Below are 24,436 nucleotides of genomic sequence, written 5' to 3'. Positions count from 1 at the left end.
TAAATCTATACTCAATGTTAACAAATTTCTCTTCTTCAGAAACACTTTCCTTGCCATTGCCAGTCTAAATTTTATATCCTCTCTACTTCAACCATCCTCAGATATTTTGCTCACCAAACATCAAAACTTATCTACTGCTTTAAGTGTCTCATTTCCTAATCTAATTCCCTCTGCATCACCTGATTTAATTCGACTACATTCAATTATCCTCATTTTGCATTTATTGATGTTTACCTTATATCCTCCTTTCAAGACACTGTCCATTATGTTCAACTGCTCTTCCAATTCCTTTGCTGTCTCTGAAAGAATTACAATACCATTGCCAACCCTCAAAGTTTTTATTTCTTCCCCATTGATTTTAATCCCTACTCCAAATTATTCCTTTGTTTCCTTTACTACTTGCTGAATACACAGATTAAATAACATTGGAGAAGGGCTATAACCCTGTCTCACTCCCTCCCCAACCACCACTTCCCTTTCGTGCCTCTTCACTCTTATAACTGCCATCTGGTTTCTGTACAAATTGTAAATAGCCTTTTGCTTCCTGTATTTGACCCCTGCCACTTCCAGAATTTGAAAGAGAGTATTCCAGTCAACATTGTCAAAAGCTTTCTCTAAGTCTACAAATGCTAGAAATGTAGGTTTGCCTTTCCTTAACAACAGAATGGCGGAAGGAGTCAAAAGGATCCCTGTCATACGTTTTTCATTCATTGTCATATCCAATTTATTTACTTTGTTAATGAAATTATATGACTTTTTCTAATTTTTCTCCTCTTTCTAAAGATGTTTTAGTATTTACAAAATATTTTAATTTTCTTTTCCATTTCATTCAGTATACCTAGAACAACAGAAGGGGTCAGTTTGACCCCATTGTAATTTCTCTTCTGAATATAAGTAAATTATCCAACAATACAGTGGCAACAGTAATCAGTAACACAGAGCAGTTGCTCCTCATTGTTGCAACTTGGCACGTGTACACTCCAGCCCACTACTGCTTATATTGTGTCACTCACACAGACTTCATCCATGAAACACATTTTTGAACATGTATCATCAGTGTGAACTTTCTGATGAAAAAGTGTTACATCTCTTAGAGAATTCAGAAGTTAAATTGGAAATTGACTTCACTGATGAAGATGATGATTATACCTGACACAAGTGAAGATGAAGACATTGTGAATGAGAAACAACTAGCGGAAGAGGATTCAAATGCTGACATATGCCAATCATCACCTCTTTCACCACAGAAGGTACAGTTGGAAGCATCTACAAAGATGATTGCAAGGGATGGAACTGCGTGGGAGACTGGAATCTTCTAGAAGATAGTCAACTGTGAATGTTCTGAAGGAGAGAGGAGGTTCCACTGTTTATGCTTACCAGCGAGTAGACAGCTCTGCCATCAGTGCATTCCGTCTTATTTTTGATGAAGCAATACCACATCTCATGGTGAAATACACAGAATCATTGCTTGAAAAGTACTAAAAAATGATGACTGGACTGTGTCACTTGAGGAACTGGAAAAACTGATAGCCATAATGTATGTTCAAGGCGTATTGTGCACAAAAGGTATGTCTGTGGATGGTGTCTGGTCACACTCTTGCGGGACTGCTTTTATCAAGGACATTAGGCCAAGGGACAGAGTCTTCTGTTTTGATGAAAAACCATCCTGGGCTGAACGTATGGCAGCCAACAAATTCACTCTTGTAACTGAAATTTGGGGAAAGTTCATTGAAAACAGTATTCACATTTACCACCCTGGAGAAAATATGACTATTGACTAGCTATTGTTATCAAGTAAAGTAAGATGCACATTTACTCAAAACATGTCCAACAAACCAGACAAAAATGGTCTCAAATTCTGGTTGGCTGTTGATGACTAAGTATATACTGAAATAAAACAACTCCTTGTTTTACATTCTTTTTCAATACCCTAATGAAATACTCTCCAAAGAGGAAATTCATTGAAAGTTTCAGTTTACATGCCAGATGACTTGATCGAAGAATTTTTTAAGTATGTGGATAAGTTAGACTAGGCGTGGCAAAATCCTGACAGGTTGGTTGGTTGGTTGGTATGGGGAAGGAGACCAGACAGCATGGTCATCGGTCTCATCGGATTAGGGAAGGATGGGGAAGGAAGGCGGCCGTGCCCTTTCAGAGGAACCATCCCGGCATTTGCCTGGAGTGATTTAGGGAAATCACGGAAAACCTAAATCAGGATGGCCGGATGCGGGATTGAACCGTTGTCCTCCCGAATGCGAGTCCAGTGTCTAACCACTGCGCCACCCCGCTCAGTCCCTGACAGGTCAAACAATCAAAGTAGTGGAGAGCATCACTACCAGATTGGTGGGTTCTCTCAAAATCAAAATTATCATAACAGTAACAGATAAAATAACTATGGTAACAGGAACAGTGGTCAAAATAGCAATGATTACAGACAAAATACCAACTCAAATCAGAACAGGTAGTACAGACAGGAAACAAGTAACCACTTCATTGGAGGCATGTCAGTTTGAAGTGAGGAGAAAAACTCATAACCAGGCCAAGAGCAGGAGAAACAGACACAGGTCACACCACCAACACACACAGATCACAGTAGGACTGACCACATTAATAATGTAAATAAGCAATATGAATTTTGGAACTACATGTTAAAAGAAATGAGTAACGATGACACAAAGACACAAAATAGTTATGAGCTTAGTGAAGAGGACCTGACAAATTTATTTGACAAGTGTGTATCCAAGGATAGTTATACTGATGATTGTAATAGTGCTAGTTTGTTTGTTAATGATGATGATCCAGTTTTGTTTGATGTAGTAGTAAGTCAAAATGATAATCTTGTACCAAAAAGTATTGATGCTTTAGTAGCTGATTCAGATGATGATGTAGCAGTAGAGAGATTTGATATTGCACCTGAGGTCCATGTAGATTCCTGTGAGGCACTTGATAGGATGAATTTTGTAGAAGTATATGGAGATGAAGTTAATAATAGTCAATTAGTAGGTATTGATGATTTGATGAGTGGCAGTGGTCTTCTGTTGATGTCAGGGAGATTTTGGATAAGAGTAATGATAAGAATGAACAAACTACGCATATAGGTTACAATGTTTTAGAGGTATTAAATAAGCAAGAAGTGAAATGTAGCTGTGATGATGATTATTTGGAATTTGGGAATAATGAAGTCATGGAACACACACCACAAAGCAATGAGGTAATAATTCAGGCAATCAACAAGGTATAATTCATGAGCCCTCTTACACAGAAAGCAATAGTTCATCAGATTCTGAAGAAATTTAGTCTATTGGTGATATGTCTTTGTGTAATTTACAACAGTTTCAATGAATAAGCAACAATTATGCATTAATTTAGCTTTTAAAGAAATAGAAGATGATTTATTAACAGAGGAAGTGAAAGTTGATAAACAACAGGTATATGATAGTCCATATTTTGAAATAAGAAATGAGAATTGGAAAAGGCATGTGTCTAATAGACACGGGTAGTCCTATTTGTTGCATATCTGATAAATTAAGAGAAAGGTTGAATAACAGTGCTTCATACATAGAATTTCCTGTAACAAATGTTAAGGTTAAGTGAGCTACAGGTAAGTGCTTCATACATAGAATTTCCTGTAACAAATGTTAAGGTTAAGTGAGCTACAGGTAAGTGCAGCAAACCAATTTCCAAATAGGCTTTGATTTCATTTTTAATTGGGGATTTGTTGTTTGAACACGGATGTTTTGTGGTGGTAGATCCAAATGAAGGTATTCTGTTTGGCATGATAATTAAAGAAAATGGAATTTTTGATTGGGAAAACTTAAAAATACGTTTCATGGAACCAAAATCTAGTAGTTCTGGTGAGGCCAAATTACATTTAAAATGTACATAAAATTTCAGTAATCAGAGGAGAGAAATTTAATTTTCTGATGACAGGTGCATTGAAAGTTTAGAGGAGGAACAAAAGGAAAATTTTGGAAGTAATATTTTTCACAGTCAGTCAGTGATAAAGCAAATACTGCAGATAATTTATCTGACAGAGAATATTTAGATCAGTTTCTGTGGGAATATTGTGACATTTTTTGTAATAAGCCAAGAAGAGTTAAAAATTATGTCTGCAATTTAAAAATGAAACAGCATGATCCATTTTTTATCAAACCGTGTGGGGTCCCAATTTGCAAAATAAAATTAGTAGAGAGAGCATTGCAGAAGATGCAGAAATGGAGGATAGTGGAAAGGAGCAGCAGCCAGTACAATAATCCACTGGTTGTTGTTTCTAAGAAAGATGGAGGTGTTAGGCTTGTTTTGGATTCTTGCCATTTGAACAAATTCCTTGAATGGGATGCTGGCCATCCTGAATCCATGGAGAAATTATTGAATAAACTCAGTGACACAAAATATTTTTCCAGTCTAGATGTGACATTAGAGTTTCACCAAATTGTTCAGTTGCTGAATTTATCCATGCTTTAAATTATGCCTTAGGTAGGGAATTATTGTCCAAATTGGTAATTTATGTGGATGATATTTTAGTAACTAGTAACACATGGGAAGAACATATTGAAATTTGGGGAAAATTGGAAAAAATTTAGAGAGGAGGGTATGACTTAGAAATTAGAGAAAAATAAATTTTGAGTGACAGAATTAAAATTTTTAGGCCACACTATTAGTGAAAAGGGGATTCTGCCTGACAAAGATAAACTCATGGCCATAGAGGAATTTCCAATACCCAAAAGTAAAAAGCAACTTAGGTCATTTTAGGGTTTGGCAAACTTTTACCAAAAATATGTATGTTCGCAGGCACTTAATGCACTATGTCTCAGAGAACTTCTTAAGAAAAATTTGATTTGGAAATGGACAATTAAATGTCAAGACAGATTCAATGAAATTAAGAAGCAACTTTGCAACAGTAGAATTCTTCATAGGCCTGATTGGGCATTACTATTCTGTCTTATGACTGATGGAAGTGATTATAGGCTTGGGGTACCCCTTTTCCAGCAGAACGAAATCAATGGGGCTATAGAACACTTTTCAATCAGTTTTGATAGTAGAGGATTACAGAAACATGACAGAAATTATACAGTCACAGAAAAAGAACTCTTGGCTATTGTCTGGGGATTTGAAAAATTTAAGAGCTACCTAGTTGGTCATAAAACAATAGTTTTCTCTGACCACAAAGCTTTGAGCTACATAAAGATATGCAAACTTTTTCATGACAGAATTATCAGGTGAGTTATTTTCCTAAAACAATTTGAGCACACAATAGATTACATAAAAGTAGACCAAAATGTGATACTAGATGCTCTGTCTAGATTACCAATGGGGGTGAACAGGAAAATGAAAACTTACAGAACAACAAACATTTTTGGATTGTGTACATTCAGGGAGTACAAGGGGAAAAGGAAATTGCTAATATCTGTTATCAATTAAGATATAACCAAAATCAAGATGAAGAATAGAAATTAGGAAAGAGTTATATGGGTAAAAAGCTGAATGAAAAAGTGAAATTAAAACATGATAAGAAACTTAAAGTCATTCAATATACAGTAGGGAATCTGCTATTAAACAAAAGTTATGAAAAATCTAAAGCCATCAATAAGAAAAGAAACAAATTTTTTGATATTTATATTCGTCCATTTGAAATTCTAGAGATACCTTATCAAAATGCTTACTGTTTGATATATCCTAGGTCAAGGAAGTGGTTTGGATTAAGAAACATTACTCAGCTGAAACTATATTTTCAATAACTGTAAACCCTGAGGGGGGTACATACGCACTTGGTGTGCCGTGCGTGTGGCATATGAAATGTGTCCCAACTAATACGACACTTGCTTGACAGAAACACACAAGTGCCACATTCCATATACACAGCTTAATTACACATCTATCAATAATTGAAGATAATTATCAAATGTTTTTTAGCATGAGTATCACATTCTGAATTCTATGCTACATTATACAAATGAGAGTAGATTTGAAAAGGTTTTCTGTCATTTTAAGGTATACGTAGGTAATTATGTGTGCACACAAGCTTATTTTAAAATTTTGTTAGATTATTGAAGACTACATTGAATTTTCTGTACTAAACTTCATATCTACAAACTCAAGCATTTTCAGTAATTCGTCTGATGAGTGAGAATTTTGTTCAATTTCCAAAAAAGTAGAGGATAACACTTATTGTGAGGTGATGGATTTTACAGAATATGCTTTTTGAATACATTTACTATACCATGATGACAAGAATTTGAGGAAATTAATAGCGAGAAAGATACATTCTACCTATGTCAAACAAGAGCAAAGTGGACATGAAGTCTGAAAATGTTAAAGGGTAGACAAAACACAATTTTCACATTATTAATATTTCACATGAATGTTGAAGATTTCTGTGAAGAGATGCTGTGTTCTAGAACCAAGAAAAAACAATTGTGTTCCTGTTATGTAGTCTTATGTTTAATGTTATGACCAAACACTTAATGATTTTGATATACTCAGAGTAAGAATTTCTAAAGGTGCATTTGTGTCACATACTATTTAAGACAAAACAGAAAAGTTAGAGAGACAACACTCATAGATTGCATTTATGAGGGAGCTATGTACATATTTGTTTCTAGACTTATACACAAATGTTAGTATGTTGCTTTGTGAATTGAAATATCGAGGTGAAATTGACTTGGGGGAAACTGAATGAAAAACTTATTTTAGAATGGTTTTATTTGCATATTGTTGTTTTACACTTATATGACTTTTACATGTATTTGTCCATGAGATATATAAGATAATAACACTTGATGATGAGAGGTTGCTAAAATGTATATTGTTGTTTTACACATACATGACTTTTACACACATTTTTCCATGAGATACATAATATTATGACACTTGATGATGAGAGGTTGCTAAAATGTAGCCACATCGGAGGAAGAGAAATAGCAATACACAGTTCTGAAACCATTCTGTATGAAAGAGAAAGGAAATAAGTTATGAAATATTTGAATATTATGACATAATTTTGTTTCACTGACATGAAATTGCATGCATTAGTGTCAGGGGTTTCTATGAGATGGAATAGAACCTCAAATATGGTTTTGCTGCAAGAATAATAGTGAAAAATGTATCTAAAGTTGGCCTTAATTTGCCTGGGTGGTGTCAGTTCTTATCAAAAGCTGTCTGGTTTGTTGTTGAGTCATCAAATTTGCTCTAATGCTGTCAGATGTTGTCCTAATGCTGTCAAATTTTATCTTAGTGTTGTCAAAGAGGAAGGGTCTTGATTATTCTGTGTTAGATAAAAAGATGCTCTTGCACACAACTTACAGTGAAAGTAGCTGTATTGATAAAATATGGATTGAAAATTAACTGAGACTGTACAAGGTTAAATACTAATGAAACTTGCTTGAATTTGTAAACAAATATTTGCCACTGTTTTGTCCAAGATAAAAATGGAAATGAAATGAGTGTATGGCACCGTTGGCCAGGAGGCCCCTATTTGGGAAAGTTCGGCCACCAAGTGCTAGTCTTATTTCATTCAACACCACACTGGGTGACTTGCATGCTGGTGATGATGATGAAACGATGATGAGGAAAACACAACAACCTGTTCACAAGTGGAGAAAATCTCCAACCCGGCCGGGAATCGAACCCGGGCCCACTTGAATGGGAGGCGAGCATGTTATCACCTAGCTAAGCAGGCAGACTCCAAGACAAATATTACACTATATCCCAATAAATATGACTGAAACTCAGGAGATGAGCAATACATGATAAAAAAACCATTCATATGAATATTGTAAAATAATTTCTTGAAATGTTAATCCAATTATGTAATTACTCATATTTTTTATTACATTTGATATTTTCTCATGTATTTGATCTTTTCTTATGATTATGTATGTATGTATCAATATTTTGTGAGCTGATGCAAATTGCAACTTCCAAGTCAATTGTAAAGTGATGCCTGAAAAGTGATTGAAGGACACTTGTTTGAAACAAAGGGACAAGGAAAGTGGAATGTAAAAACCATGAAATGGGTGATGTGAAAGAACACTTGGAAACCAGTTATATTAAGTCTGCACACAAGAATTGAAAACATGTCACTATACTCACTGTCTTTAAAGAATCTTATGTATATTAGTTGTAAGGTTTATTCTTTTGGTGGCACTTGTGATTATTCTCCATCTGAAAGTATACCTTTTTATCTGAAGAATAGCTTCGGCTCTTGCAGATACCCAGACCTCTTTGGGGGCGGGGGTCATTGAAATAAAACTCTCCAAAGATGCAGTTCATTGCAAGTTTTGTGTTTCGAATTGTATCTAATAAGTGATTTTGTATAATAAATAATAATAATTATTTAATTTGTTTACTTGTATGTCATGTTCATCCAATACATGCTAGCATTATTTTGCATTCACTAAGTAAGCCATAATTAAGAAAAATTAGGTTGGCATTATTGTTTTTTTACTATTTTGTACATTGTGATGCATTATCTTATGTAAAAATTTTTGTATTGTATACACCAGATTGGGCATAAACTATGAAAGATTTTGTGTACAGTTATTCATAATAACTTTGAACTTTTAATTGTTAATTTTGTAAATTTGGACTCTAGTTTTGTTAACTTCGTTGTTGTCGTTGTTGTGGTCTTCAGTCCTGAGACTGGTTTGATGCAGCTCTCCATGCTACTCTATCCTGTGCAAGCTTCTTCATCTCCCATCTCCTACTGCAACCTACATCCTTCTGAATCTGCTTAGTGTATTCATCTCTTGGTCTCCCTCTACGATTTTTACCCTCCATGCTGCCCTCCAATGCTAAATTTGTGATCCCTTGATGCCTCAAAACATGTCCTACCAACCGATCTCTTCTTCTAGTCAAGTTGTGCCACAAACTTCTTTTCTCCCCAATCCTATTCAATACCTCCTCATTAGTTATGTGATCTACCCACTTTATCTTCAGCATTCTTCTGTAGCACCACATTTCGAAAGCTTCTATTTTCTTCTTGTCCAAACCAGTTATCGTCCATGTTTCACTTCCATACATGGCTACACTCCATACAAATACTTTCAGAAACGACTTCCTGATACTTAAATCTATACTCGATGTTAACAAATTTCTCTTCTTCAGAAACGCTTTCCTTGCCATTGCCAGTCTACATTTTATATCCTCTCTACTTTGACCATCATCAGTTATTTTGCTCCCCAAATAGCAAAACTCCTTTACTACTTTAAGTGTCTCATTTCCTAATCTAATTCCCTCAGCATCACTCGATTTAATTTGACTACATTCCATTATCCTCGTTTTGGTTTTGTTGATGTTCATCTTATATCCTCCTTTGAAGACACTGTCCATTCCGTTCAACTGCTCTTCCAAGTCCTTTGCTGTCTCTGACAGAATTACAATGTCATCGGCGAACCTCAAAGTTTTTACATCTTCTCCATGAATTTTAACACCTACTCCGAATTTTTCTTTTGTTTCCTTTACTGCTTGCTCAATATACAGATTGAATAACATCGGGGAGAGACTACAACCCTGTCTCACTCCTTTCCCAACCACTGCTTCCCTTTCATGCCCCTCGACTCTTATAACTGCCATCTGATTTCTGTACAAATTGTAAGTAACCTTTCGCTCCCTGTATTTTATACCTGCCACCTTCAGAATTTGAAAGAGAGTATTCCAGTTAACATTGTCAAAAGCTTTCTCTAAGACTACAAATGCTAGAAACCTAGGTTTGCCTTTTCTTAATCTTCCTTCTAAGATAAGTCGTAAGGTTAGTATTGCCTCATGCGTTCCTTCATTTCTGCGGAATCCAAACTGATCTTCCCTGAGGTCCACTTCTACCAGTTTTTTCCATTCGTCTGTAAAGAATTCGTGTTAGTATTTTGCAGCTGTGACTTATTAAACTGATAGTTTGGTAATTTTCACGTCTGTCAACACCTGCTTTCTTTGGGATTGGAATTATTATATTCTTCTCGAAGTCTGAGGGTATTTCGCCTGTCTCATACATCTTGCTCACCAGAGGGTAGAGTTTTGTCATGACTGGCTCTCCCAAGGCCATCAGTAGTTCTAATGGAATGTTGTCTACTCCCGGGGCCTTGTTTCGACTCAGGTCTTTCAGTGCTCTGTCAAACTCTTCACGCAGTATCTTATCTCCCATTTCGTCTTCATCTACATCCTCTTCCATTTCCATAATATTGTCCTCAAGTACATCGCCCTTGTATAAACCCTCTATATACTCCTTCCACCTTTCTGCCTTCCCTTCTTTGCTTAGAACTGGTTTGCCATCTGAGCTCTTGATATTCATACAAGTGGTTCTCTTCTCTCCAAAGGTCTCTTTAATTTTCCTGTAGGCAGTATCTATCTTACCCCTAGTGAGACAAGCCTCTACATCCTTACATTTGTCCTCTAGCCATCCCTGCTTAACCATTTTGCACTTCCCGTCGATCTCATTTTTGAGACGTTTGTATTCCTTTTTGCCTGCTTCATTTACTGCATTTTTATATTTTCTCCTTTCATCAATTAAATTCAATATTTCTTGTGTTACCCAAGGATATCTATTAGCCCTCGCCTTTTTACCTACTTGATCGTCTGCTGCCTTCACTACTTCATCTCTCAGAGCTACCCATTCTTCTTCTACTGTATTTCTTTCCCCCATTCCTGTCAATTGTTCCCTTATGCTCTCCCTAAGACTCTCTACAACCTCTGGTTCTTTCAGTTTATCCAGGTCCCATCTCCTTATATTCCCACTTTTTTGCAGTTTCTTCAGTTTCAATCTGCAGTTCATAACCAATAGATTGTGGTCAGAATCCACATCTGCCCCTGGAAATGTCTTACAATTTAAAACCTGGTTCCTAAATCTCTGTCTTACCATTATATAATCTATCTGATACCTTTTAGTATCTCCAGGATTCTTTCAGGTATACAACCTTCTTTTATGATTCTTGAACCAAGTGTTAGCTATGATTAAGTTATGCTCTGTGCAAAATTCTACAAGGCGGCTTCCTCTTTCATTTCTTCCCCCCAATCCATATTCACCTACTATGTTTCCTTCTCTTCCTTTTCTTACTGACGAATTCCAGTCACCCATGACTATTAAATTTTCGTCTACCTTCACTACCTGAATAATTTCTTTTATCTCGTCATACATTTCATCTATTTCTTCATCATCTGCAGAGCTAGTTGGCATATAAACTTGTACTACTGTAGTAGGCATGGGCTTTGTGTCTATCTTGGCCACAATAATGCGTTCACTATGCTGTTTGTAGTAGCTAACACCGCACTCATATTTTTTTATTCATTATTAAACCTACGCCTGCATTACCCCTATTTGATTTTGTATTTATAGCCCTGTACTCACCTGACCAAAAGTCTTGTTCCTCCTGCCACTGAACTTCACTAATTCCCACTATATCTAACTTTAACCTATCCATTTCCCTTTTTAAATTTTCTAACCTACCTGCCCGATTAAGGGATCTGACATTCCACACTCCGATCCGTAGAACGCCAGTCGTCTTTCTCCTGATAACGACGTCCTTTTGAGTAGTCCCCGCCCGGAGATCCGAATGGGGGACTTCATTGTTAAGAACATATAAATAAGGGGAACAGAAGGCTCAGAAAAAGCTCAGTTGGAGACAGTTCACAGATGCGACCATTGTATCTCACATCAGTGTTATAATCTAATTGTTGTACTACCTTTTCGTTATTATGTAGCCCATTACATGGAGTGGGCTCCCACCAAGAAGAAGTTGAGCAGTTCGTTATTCATAAACCATTATAAAACGACTTGGTACCTGGATTATTCCATGGAATTCATGTAACTAGATCCAGTTTGCAGATGAAATGGACCAGGATGATGACTTCAGCAGTGGCTGCAGGAAGCAGATTACTCCAAGTTACACCAAACTTTATATGTCACTGCAGAACTAATTACTAAAGTGTAATGTTTGGAAACTGTTCTAGAAGTAAACATATGTATTTGTCTCAAAGTTATCACTGAGTGGTGGAGGCCAGAGTGATCAATAACAGATACCCCCATGATCATATGTTCTTGATGTCATTGGAATACAAGTAAAACAACAAACTTTTCAAATTCTCTGTTTCATCAAATAATTTTTCATTGATTATTTTTTGTTGTAGTCCAGTTTCCCCTGCTAAAAAATTTTGTTACGATATGTAATGCTTTCCCACACCTCAACAAAGAGGACATGTGTAGAGACAGACAACCACTTGGAGAGTATATCATTCTGCATATCATGGAGCCATTTGTAAATCAAAGAATAAATGTGATCACGAACAACTTCTTTATGTCTCTTCAACTTGCTAAAAAAACTCAAAGAAAAGAATACTTCATTAGTTGGTACAATGAACAAGATCTGTCATGAAATCCCTAATGAAGTAAGGAAGCCAAATGCTAAATACACCCCACCACAATATTGCATAATAGTGGCAACACAGAATGCACCTTGACTGTTTACCAAGAAAATAAGAATAAAAAGTCATTCTTTTGAGTATGCTGCATGCTGAAGTAGCAACAAGCAAGGAAGGGAAGAAAAAACCTGAAACTGTAACGTTCTACAATGCAACAAAGTACAGGGTGGACGTGTTTGATCAAATGAATAAATATACTACGAAGGTTGCATGTAGGAGATGGCCAATGCCTGCCTTATTCAACATACTGGACATTGTGGCAATAAATGCATGGGTTATCTATAACATAGTAATGAACAGGAAAACGGAAAGGAAGAAGTTCATCAACTGGCAAATGAAGTCAAGGGAATGAAAGAGCAAGAACATCAGGCAAAGGAAGAGGATATGGGACTGAAATCACCTGGAAAATGGAGGAAGTGTCAAATCAGACACTGAAAAGGCAACAAGACCAGCAAAAACTGTATAAAGCGCCTCAACGCTGTTTGTGGAATATGTGCCTGTAAAACAGAAATCACCGGTGCTAAGTGCCTCTAGCAACTTCAAATTATTTGAGTGAAACGTAATACAGAGTTATTTGTAAAACACATGTGAGAGTAAACTGGACCAAATATACTAAATATGTCTAGAAGGTTGTATGAATGGTTAATAAATTAAAATCTATGGTTAAAAAACTTGTTAACAGTCACAACAGTAAATTTGTATGATACAGCGTTGTTCATATAAATTAGTAATTATTTATAATTGTAAATAACTATTGTGATTACCAGAAATGAAGTATGGATTAACAAACACTAAAAAAAGTACTTGTTTAAGTCAAATATGAAAATATTTTATCTGTGGTCAAAATGACCCCTTTCGGCTTTTTTTGGAATGTCAGAAACTCCGTCATTCTAGTGTTAATCTATCTTCTGAAATAAGTTGTAGGATCAGTATTGCCTCACGTGTTCCAACATTTCTACAGAATCGAAACTGATCTTCCCCAAGGTTGGCGCCGGCCGCGGTGGTCTAGCGGTTCTAGGCGCTCAGTCCGGAGCTGCGCGACTGCTACGGTCGCAGGTTCGAATCCTGCCTCAGGCATGGATGTGTGTGATGTCCTTAGGTTAGTTAGGTTTAAGTAGTTCTAAGTTTTAGGGGACTGATGACCATAGATGTTGAGTCCCATAGTGCTCAGAGCCATTTGAACCATTTGAACCCAAGGTTGATTTCTAGCAGTTTTTCCATTTGTCTGTGAACAATACGTGTTAGTATTTTGCACTCTGACTTATTAACTGATAGTTCAGTAACTTTCACACCTGTCAACACCTGCTTCCTTTGGGATTGGAATAACTATATTCTTCTTTAAGTCTGAGGGTATTTTGTCTGTCTCATACATCTTGCTCAGCAGAGGGTAGAGTTTTGTCATGGCTGGCCCTCCCAAGGCTATCAGTAGTTCTAATGGAATGTTGTCTACTCACGGGATCTTGTTTCGGCTTGATCTTTGACTGCTCTGCCAAATTATTCAAGCAGTATCATATCTCACATTTCATCTTCATCAACATCCTCTTCCATTTCCATAATAGTGCCCTCAAGTACATTGCCCTTGTACAGAGCCGCTATAAACTCGTCCCACCTTTCTGCTTTCCCTTCTTTGCCTAGGACTGGTTTTCCATCTGAGCTCTTGACATTCATACAAGTGGTTCTCTTTTCTAAAAATGGTCTCTTTCATTTTCCTGTAGACAGTATCTATTTTACCCCTAGTGATATATGCCCGTTGAGTATACCGCCCACTAAAAGGCACATAACATACCTGGAAAACGTTGACAATAGTTTTCCTCGAAAAGGTCTAGTATCTACGGAAATGCCGAGACACCTGTTCGCTTATTTTGACTTTTCTTACACTGAGTGTAGTTTATGGGAAATCGGGATACGGCACTTGCCGAAGGACTGTACTGCAGCGCTATGCGACACGTGGCGCACTGGTAGCGAAGGCACTCACCGACTGTGAGCCAGAGAAATGCCGACGGCCAGGCAGCGGGCAGCAGCTGCGCAGCGGCCACGAGGCAGGCGAGAGCGCAGGCGGCGGGCAGCCAGGGGCAGAGCAGTGGCGCGGGGGCGGCGGAGGCGGCGGCGGGGGGCTGGCGTGCCACCACGGCGGCCAGCGCGGCGCACGCTGCCGCCCCGAGGCCGGCGGCCGCCCCCGCCGCGGCGGGGCTGGCGGGCAGCAGCGCGACGCCGGCAGCCACGGCCGCCGCGCACGGCGCCGCCGCCCACAGGCACAGCTGCACGCGCCGCCCCGACGCCGCCGTCGCCGCGTGGTCGCGCGACGCTGCGCACCCGCCCCCCGGCGTCGTGGGCGTCGCTGTCGCCACCTGCACCACGTCATTATTTTGGCGTTAAAATGATATTCTTTGGATGAATGTTAATAGGAACCACCATAGCTGTATTAAGGTGTACGTGTAATGGCCATACTGGTTGTGGTCAACTAAAATTTTCAAATGAGACTACCAACAGTTCTGTAACAATTTCGCACAGAATTGTGCCGATATCATGACCCAGGAAATCTAATCGTTCTTATGTAACCTCGAAAGCACACACTGGAGCATAATGAGCATACAAGCACGTTGCCGCCTGCCTGGCAGAAGCTCAGTGAATGGGAGTACTGGGAGCATGGCGTACTGTCCACACTTGACCCTAGTCTAGTCTAGTCTAGTCTAGTGTAGACAGAATGCCACGTTCCCGCACTCGCTGCTTACTGCGCTTCTGCCAGGCAGTGGGCGATGTGCTTGCTTGCTCATTATGTTCCAGAAAGTGTGAGTGGCGCAGAATTAGGCACCTTCTTAAGAGCCGACATTGCACCCGCATCAATGCTAAATTCATCATGTTGATAAGACACTTAATTTTCCATCATCGCCGGCCGTTGTGGCCGAGCGGTTCTAGGCGCTACAGTCTGGAACCGCGCGACTGCTACGCTCGCAGGTTCGCCTGCCTCGGGCATGAATGTGTGTGATGTCCTTAGGTTAGTTAAGTTTAAGTAGTTCTAAGTTGTAGGGGACTGGTGACCTCAGTTGTTTTTTTTTTTTTTTTTTTTTTTTTCGCCGTGGGGATACCTGCCCCGGACATAAGTGGTGTGGAACAAGCTGTTTAGAAGATGCTCAGTGAAACTGCAGACGAAATTCGTAGAGAAATGACCCGCATTTTTTCAAAACCCAACACGCTAACCTCGAACATGACACGAGCTCAGAGTGATGGTCTTAATTAACTCCACAACGATCCTCTCCTGGTAGTCCTGCCAGCTGACGACGGCAATGCAGCCGTCACTATGGAATGACCCTACTATGATGCGATGATGCGAAGATTCGGTTGATGCTGGAGGAGGAGACATATCAAAGATTACCATGGGACACAAATAAAGGAGGAAGGCGTCATAGGCTCTCAAGAGATCTTCACTGGAGGAGAATGTCATTAAAAATCTCCTCCCTTGGACACGTTCAACACCTACCTTGAATGGGCTTGCAAAGATTCACAAGAAGAATACATCTCTATGTCCCTTCGTGAGCACCACTGGATTGCCGACTTACAGATACGCGAAACGTCTGGCCTGCCCTCTTGCTCCACACGTGGTCACTGTGAACACCACACCAAGAATATGACCAATTTCATCAGCCGAATTAAATGCCTGCGTCTTGGAGAAGGAGATATTATGCTCCATTTTGATATGGTATCATTATTCACGCGTGTTCCCATAAAAGATTCTCCATATCTGCTCTCTTGCACACTGTCCTCATCTTATTTGTTGTATGATGCAGAATGGACAAGATGGACGGCGACGCTATGGGGAGCCGATTAGCTCCAGTTATAGTCAACCTGTTTGAGGAGTACTTTGAGGACATCGTCCAGGACATGGCTCGTGCAAAGCCTAGTTGCTTTTGTCGTTATGTCCACGACACGTTCGCTGTGTGGTCTCACAGACGCGAAAAGCTGGTAGAATTCTTGGACCATATCGACAGTATCCATGTCAACATCAAGTTCACGATGGACGTAGAGACAGACGTTGCCTTGCGATTCCTTGACGTCCGGGTCCGCCGTAAGGCAAATGAGTGTCACAGCCACAATGTTTGCCAGAAACCCACCCAAATTGTCCTATATCTGCACGCTAACAGCTGCCACAATCCGTCGCAGAAACGTTCTATCCTGAGAAAGCTACTGCACCGAGCGGAAGCAGTCTCAGGCGCTGAAAACTTGCCGAAGGAACTGAGCCACTTACAGAAAGTATTCAAGGAAAAAGGGTACATCAACTGCCAGATTTCGCAAGCCATCTTTCTGAAAACTGGTAAGCAGAATGACTCTGATGAGGACTCGAAGAAGCTTGCGTTTTTGCCGTTCTTTGACTAAGTAACAATAAAGGTAAGCCGGCCTCCCAAAGAGGCTTAAAATCGATTCGGTCCTCAAGGCTCCAGCAACAGTTCGACAAATCATTAGGCCAGTGAAAGACGATCAAGGCCTCAGAACGCCAGGAGTATATAAAATATCGTGTGCTTGTAGACATTTTTATGATGGATAGACTGCGTCGGACAGTGCCGCACAAGATGAGTGAATTGTTTTTTTTCTCTTTTTTTTTCTTTTTCCTGTGTCGTGTCCGCAGTTGCTATGAATTTCAGAAATGACTCCAAGCCGCCATCAGCAATTGAGTATGAGTTAATTTATGCATTGCACCACAACGTCGTCCTTATGCCACTTTCAAGAACTATTTCGATGACAAACATTGCGATACTGATTAACAGTGTGATTCTGAGTGTTCTGCCGAGTTGTTTCCATTTTGTGCACAATATTTCGATGACGACCCATCCATCTTCTTCAGGAGCTGCGAGGTTCGCGGCTGTATTGTTTCCGGCTGGAGTTCAGAGAACGAGTTCGCATAACAAGACTTACAGCAGCTGAAGAAGACGATTAGGTCGGTCTTCAAAATATTGTTCATAAAATGGAAACAACAATTCTGCAGAACACCCGGAAGCACGTCATTAACCAATCGCGCGGAGAAAACCTGAGAGATAACGTTACCATACCGGTCTCTTGTATGTGTTCATCATGAAGCACGGCCCTTAGCCTAGTGTGTTTGAGTGAGAGCGTCACAAGTATAATTAAAGCATGTACTGCTGATTATAACATTCCACCTAGTACGACTGGCATGGTAGCGCGTTACTCTGCTAGAATAACGTGTAATAATAAAACACAGTCACGTTCGAGATACAGTCTATCCTAGGACTAAGATAGCGCAAAGAGTACGTCACTGTGAAGAGTTCAGTGGTAAGGTAGTGTCATCAGAATCAACAGTAAATTGTTGCCAACAAAAATTGTTGACGTGTACCTGCCATCTTCACAAGCAGAAGTTGAAAAGACAGAACACATGAGGGCACTGAATGAGTAATTCGGCACGTAAAGGGAGCAGAAAATCTAACCGTAATGGTGTATCTGAACGATAAGTTTTTCATGCAGTGATTACCACAGCCTTACTGCCTTCTGCATCTTCATGCTGTCGAAAATTTCTGATTATTCCACGTTTGAGGACCACTTTCTGCTCCAAAAGACAAGAGGTCGATATCAAGCACTCTGCTCTCTTTGAAAATGCTGTTGCCATAACTGGATTCACTCTTTATACCGGATGTCTTCGGCCACCTTTGCTGATTATTTGCATTCAAAATCAAAGGAGTGGCTGTGATCGAAACCGGCACTCGCAACGTTTAGATTACGTAGTCAAACACAGTACCCCTAGACCTCAGTGACCCAGCCTCCCACAGCCTGCAGGAATTAATGGAAGTGTGTCAAAACTTCTGTGAGTATTCGGCCTCAAACACCAAAAGCACGTAGCCGTCACACAGACTCAGTAGTGACATCGGATAGTTGAAAGGGCAGCAGCGCCAAGGAAACATCGCCATATCTAAGAGCGCCGGAATTTAAACATACTGTACTGCTCAACGATTCCCACCACGTCGCAGAAGCAATACATGTCTACTGCTACTCGTTTATAATTTGCCTTCTATCGGGCGTCAACGCTAGGTCATCTTGCCTTGCTCCTTCATAGATTGAATATACTTTTGTTATTAAACAAGGTCCAGTAGGGTAGTCTATATTCTCTACCTTTCCCCATTCATCACTATCACTGGGACGTAAGGAGGGTGCAAAAAACGTAGATACACGAAAGACCACCACGTACGACATCGAAAGCGGCTTCCAGTCATCTCGGAATGGATAAATACAGCTTTTGTATAGCTTTAAAGGAGCTCTTATACCATTCTTCTGCAAAACAGTGGCGCGTTTAGGTAACAATGTTGGAAACGAATAGCGACCACACACGCTTCTCTCTAAGGTAGACCACGAAGACTCAATTATATTGATATCTGGAGACCGTGGTGGGCGGGGAAGATGTGACATGTCACCTTCGTGTTCACAAGATCAGTCCTGATTGATGCTAGCTGTGTGAGCAGGGGCCCTGTAGTCTCGGAACACAGCATCACTACTGGGAGGAAAACGCTGTACTATCGGATGGACCTAATCAGGCGAAAAGGTTACACAATCCTTCACAGTAATCCGATCTTACGGAGTACCAGTGGAGCCCATCGAGTAACACGATATGGCTGCCCAAATCATCAGCGAATCCCCGCCCTGTTTCACTTTTGGGATGTAAACTCGGCCAAAAGTTGGAAATAATGTGGAAAAGACTCATCCGACCAAACGACTTTCATCCAGTGCACCATAGTGTAGGCTTTATGGTTCCAGCACCACACTTTCGTCTTACGGGCACTTGCATCACTGATGAGTGCATTTGGAATTTTATCTAGTACTGCAATTTCTTGACTCGGAAGCGACTTTGTGTTGTTTTGGTGCTGACAGAGTTTGCGAGTGCGACCTTCAATTGTGCAGTGACTTTTACATACGTCGTCTTCTTATTTTTCAGCATAATCGTCATCAAGGACCGTCTGTCTCGATCACCCAGCACACTTTCGTCTGCGTTGTGACTTAGCGGATGATGTATTTCCACTTTCGCTTTATGCCGTATAAATCTTCGATACTCTTCCTCTTGAAAAACCAAATACTTCGGCTGCTTTGATTACAAAAGCACCCACCGTAAGAACACCAACAATTTGCCCACGTTCGACTACACTTAGCTCCGACATTGTGCACTCACAACTACACAGACCACTGTTCCGGCTACGAACTGGCATTGGCAACGTATTGTGCACATTGCACGGGTACCGTTAGTGGTCAAATACAACTGTGCAACCTGCAGGCTTGGCTAGCAACCGCTTTTATTTTCAAGCAAGCATTTTTAGCGTTGTTTCCATAGTTTTGTCCAGTCCCTATATATGCGCAATGAAAGGTTATCAGAGAACCAATTGGAATTTGCCGCATGTTATTGCTATGTATCACCTGCACCTGTAGATTGCGGTATCTTCAAGTGTCATTGTTAACCCTCTGCTAGCTAGATGTGTTGCCATAAAAATGCCATTGACTGATTTTTTTTATCGCTCTTGCAGAGCAAATGATTGAAATGGGAAAGAAAGACGAGAATGTAAAAAAAAAAAAAAAAAAAAAAAAAAATGGACCCCAAGTGCTGCTTACAAATTTATTGAGAATGTTAGGGACCATCTACCAAATGAAGGTGAAACGAGAAGGTATGCAGGATGTGCTAAGAGAAAGAGGAAAACTAGATCAAAAGTCTTAAGTGCGATGTATCACATTGTTTTATTCAAAAACTGTTTCACACCACATCACAGGCACGACGATCGATGTGTCGCATGAGACTCTCCAATTTGTGTGCAATGATAAAGAGCTTGTCATTTTGAAAATGTGCCAAAATTACAAATACAGAATGTTCCGAAATGATCTTTACAACTTTGATCATGTATATTTAAAAAATGGGGTTCGTAGGAAGGTGAGGTTTATGTCACAGTGTTCACATACACCTAAAGTGTTTATTTATTTATTTATTTTCCTTGTTTAGAAATTGACGAAAATGGTTACAACTTACCAGATGGCACAGTGTGTGGAATGGTTGACAGAGACCAAATCTTACACTCAGTTTCAACGGAACTTCCGGACACGTTACAGAAGCTCATTTCCATCATACCCGACCGTAAGACAGTGGTACTCTAGGTTCAAAGAATCCGGAAACGCCATGAAGATGATGAGTGTTCGAATACGAGTGATGTAAATGTGGAAAGACTGCAACAGACATTTATCTCGAACCCAACCATATCAATCCGTCTGGCGACTCGACAGCTGCAGCTACCACCAACCACGCAGCTCATGATGCTACACCAGAGAACAAAGCATCATACCTGCAAGATGCAGCTGCTGCACCAGGTTCAGTCTGATGACAGGCCAAAAGCAGAAAGAATTTGCAATTGATATTATGAGTCTCATCGCCGATAACCCACATTATCTGAAACAGGCGATGTTCACGAAAGGAGCTTGCTTTTCTGTGTCCTGGCAGGTGAACCTATACAATGCAAGGATCTGGGGCTCTGAGAACCCTCAATTTAGTTTGGAAATCGTGCCTGATAGACGTAAACCTGTGGTGTTGTGTCTTCATCAGAGTGTTATAGGACCGTTTTCCTTTGCAGAGGCGCCAATAGCCTCCACTGTTTATCTGAACGTACTGGAGCAGTTTGCATTTCCACGGGTCGACGACCTTCAACCTGTCATGCTACAGCAAGCTGGTGTCGCTTGCCACTGGGCCTCGATCTTCAGGAAGACTTTGAACAATACTTTTCCAGGTCGTTGAATTGGCAAAGGAGGACCCATTTACTGGTCACCAAGGTCTCCAGATATAACCGCATTACATTTTTTTGTTTGGGGCTTTGTGAAGATTACTGTCCCGATGCGGGAATTACCACCTCACATCAAAGCGACAACTGCACACATTAATCAGGATACGCTAGGCAGGACATTGCAGCAACTGGAATATCACTTAGATATCCTCCGTGTTACAGATGCCGTGCACACTGAAGTCTGTTGAGTGGCTGCTAAAACGTTGGCGCTGGGTGAATGGGAGAACATTGTGTCGCCAAACCCACCTTTATATCTACCCCATTTCTGAAATACACGTGGTCAAAGTTGCAGAGATCATTTTGGAACAACCTGTATTCGTAATCATAGATACAATCCAAATGCTACTCTGAAGATACACTAAAAAAAAGAAAACGACGCAACACGAATGAATTTTCCGAATGGGACGGAAATAGGTGACATACGAAAGTACAGACATACAAATGAGTACAATGTCAGAAAAACTGGATGATTTATTCAGGAGAAAGAGCTTCACAAACGAAGCAAGTCAACAACACGTTGGTCAACACCAACTGGACTGAATTCGCTACGATATCCCTCAGGAGAACATCCAACAACTCTATCAATCAATGCCAAGCCGAACAGCTGCTTACACAAGAGCCAGAGTCGGACCAATGCGTTACTGACTTGCTCAGTCTGTGAAGCTCTTTCTTTTGAATAAATCACCAATTTTTTGAAAGTAATTATTTGTCTACACAAGAACGTCACATCTACGATTTTCGTCCCATTCGGATAATTCCTTTGTAGCGCGTTGTTTTGTTTTCTCTTCTTTTTGCTTGGAAAGTAAGGAACGATAGGTCGCGAAGTGGAAACCACGGTGAAAATCCGATGAAGTTTTGCTCAGGTGTTTTGGGCAGTGTCTCTAGTATACCCGTCAATCACGTTACGTCGTTCTTTTTAGTTCTGAGCACACAGGTAGCACATAAAGACACCTAGAACAACAGTGTCTCCCGCCGAGTACGAGGGCCTGGTGAGAAATTTCGCCTGAAGCTATGCAACCAACATTACAAAACTGTCGTGCGGTTTCTTTTTCAAGACAATTATCAGCCGCATTCTGCAGGGGCAATGCATCGTTTTGAGTTGGAAATATTTGATTACCCACAATACAGCACGTAATTTTCTCCCTCTGAGTTTCATCTCCGCTCACATGAACCGCTGGCTATGAAGACAACATTTTGGCACAGACAACGAGCTGTAGGCCAGTGTAGAGAATTGTCGGAAAGCACTGGCGGCTGCCTTCTATAACGAGGGTATTGGAAAGTTCGTACAACGCTACGACAAACGTCTAACAAGGGGAAGGCATCAGGCACCGCCAACCGATTCGGCTCAAATCTGGCAGGTCGCTTGTGTACATCCTAAAACGAAGGGCTCTAAGATATTTTGAGTCAACACCCCCGTAATTTTGAGAAAATCACCCCTAAAGGTTATGACGCGCAATCGACTCAAAATTGGAGGAATCGATAGATAATTGTAAATAGAGCATTTTTAATCATCAGGTATGGGGTCCGCAAACGAAAATTTCCCCAGAAATCGAGGAAAGAACCATTTACAACTGCCGCTGCTGACCCACATGATAAACGCTTTTACCCGACAGCACCGATAGCGCAACAGCCAAATTAACTGGCTGGGCTTCGGAAAACCCGGGTTCGAATCTCGAAGAAACCTAAAGGATGTTATTCTTTTGGTTTGTATTTTTCCATATCTCAGTTGATAGGGATAGGAGGGTTAATAAGGTAAGTAAATCAATAAGGAATGATAATAGTAAGGTAGGCAAATTAATTTCCCAAACGCCGTGAGTTAGTAAAGTATTAAACTTTTAAGCCTTGTCACAGGAAAACAACTCCGAGTAAGAGTGCTACGAATGCCTCACGAGGATGACAGATAGCCAACCGCGCAACGCTTGTTTACACCGAGGCACGTGACAGAATGCACACGGGGAGAGTTATGTTGTCCTGGTTGCCTCTTCGTCGTATCATAGTTGTGAACCTGGAAGAGTGATGTGTCCAGCACGAGTCCTATAGAAGTCAATCGGAAAGAGTTGTTTTCCATCATTAGGCTGCCGCGAACCTCGCGGATACATGTAGTGATTTTTCCATCGTTAATGCGCCGAATGAAATACGTTTTGTGAATGAACACAGTGTTCTTCCATAAGTAACATATGACGAGTACTGTATGTAGTTTGCAGTAATTAGCTCGTCTGTTTACACCGTAGTAACTAGTTATTGCTTGTTGTGTCATATCTTTCAGGTGCATAATCTGAATAATGGAGGATTTACACCCTTCGACTAGCGCTGTAATATACAGGGTGGTCCATTGATCGTGACCGGGCCAAATATCTCACGAAATAAGAGTCAAACGAAAAAACTACAAAGAAAGAAACTTGTCTAACTTGAAGGAGGAAACCTGATGGCGCCGTGGTTGGCCCGCTAGATGGCGCTGCCATAGGTCAAACGGATATCAACCGCGTTTTTTAAAATAGGAACCCCCATTTTTTATTACATATTCGTGCAGTACGCAAAGAAATATGAATGTTTTAGTTGAACCGCTTTTTTCGCTTTGTCACAAACATATAAGTACGTGGTATCACGTAACATTCCGCCAGTGTGGACGGTATCTGCTTCGTGATACATTACCCGTGTTAAAATGGACCGTTTACCAAGTGCGGAAAAGGCCCATATCGTGTTGACGTATGGCTATTGTGATCAAAATGCCCAACGGGCGTGTGCTATGTATGCTGCTCGGTATCCTGGACGACATCATCCAAGTGTCCGGACCGTTCGCCGGTTAGTTACGTTATTTAAGGAAACAGGAAGTGTTCAGCCACATGTGAAACGTGAACCACGACCTGCAACAAATGATGATGCCCAAGTAGGTGTTTTAGCTGCTGTCGCGGCTAATCCGCACATCAGTAGCAGACAAATTGCGCGAGAATCTAGAATCTCGAAAATGTCGGTGTTGAGAATGTTACATCAACATCGATTGCACCCATACCATATTTCTATGCACCAGGAATTGCATGGCGACGACTTTGAACGTCGAGCACAGTTCTGCCACGGGGCACAAGAGAAATTACGGGACGATGACAGACTTTTTGCACGCGTTCTATTTAGCAACGAAGCGCCATTCACCAACAGCGGCAACGTAAAGTGGCATAATATGCACTATTGGGCAAGGGACAATCCACTACGGCTGCGACAAGTGGAAC

At 40.4% G+C, this 24,436-nt stretch overlaps 1 protein-coding gene across 1 annotated transcript in view; it reads right to left on the bottom strand.

Annotated features, from left to right (window-relative positions):
- Window positions 1-24,436, bottom strand: part of LOC124606327 — a 273,720-nt gene that overhangs the window by 39,570 nt on the left and 209,714 nt on the right. The window contains exon 6 of the mRNA XM_047138309.1: window positions 14,381-14,753. Coding sequence (XP_046994265.1) covers window positions 14,381-14,753 — 373 coding nt within the window. The remainder of the gene's footprint in view (window positions 1-14,380; window positions 14,754-24,436) is intronic.

Source organism: Schistocerca americana, chromosome 3, assembly GCF_021461395.2.
Source record: "Schistocerca americana isolate TAMUIC-IGC-003095 chromosome 3, iqSchAmer2.1, whole genome shotgun sequence".
NCBI classification, from domain to species: Eukaryota; Metazoa; Arthropoda; class Insecta; order Orthoptera; family Acrididae; genus Schistocerca; species Schistocerca americana.
The sequence above is the reverse complement of the archived record's forward strand: the minus strand, read 5'-3'. Positions and strand labels throughout refer to the sequence as shown.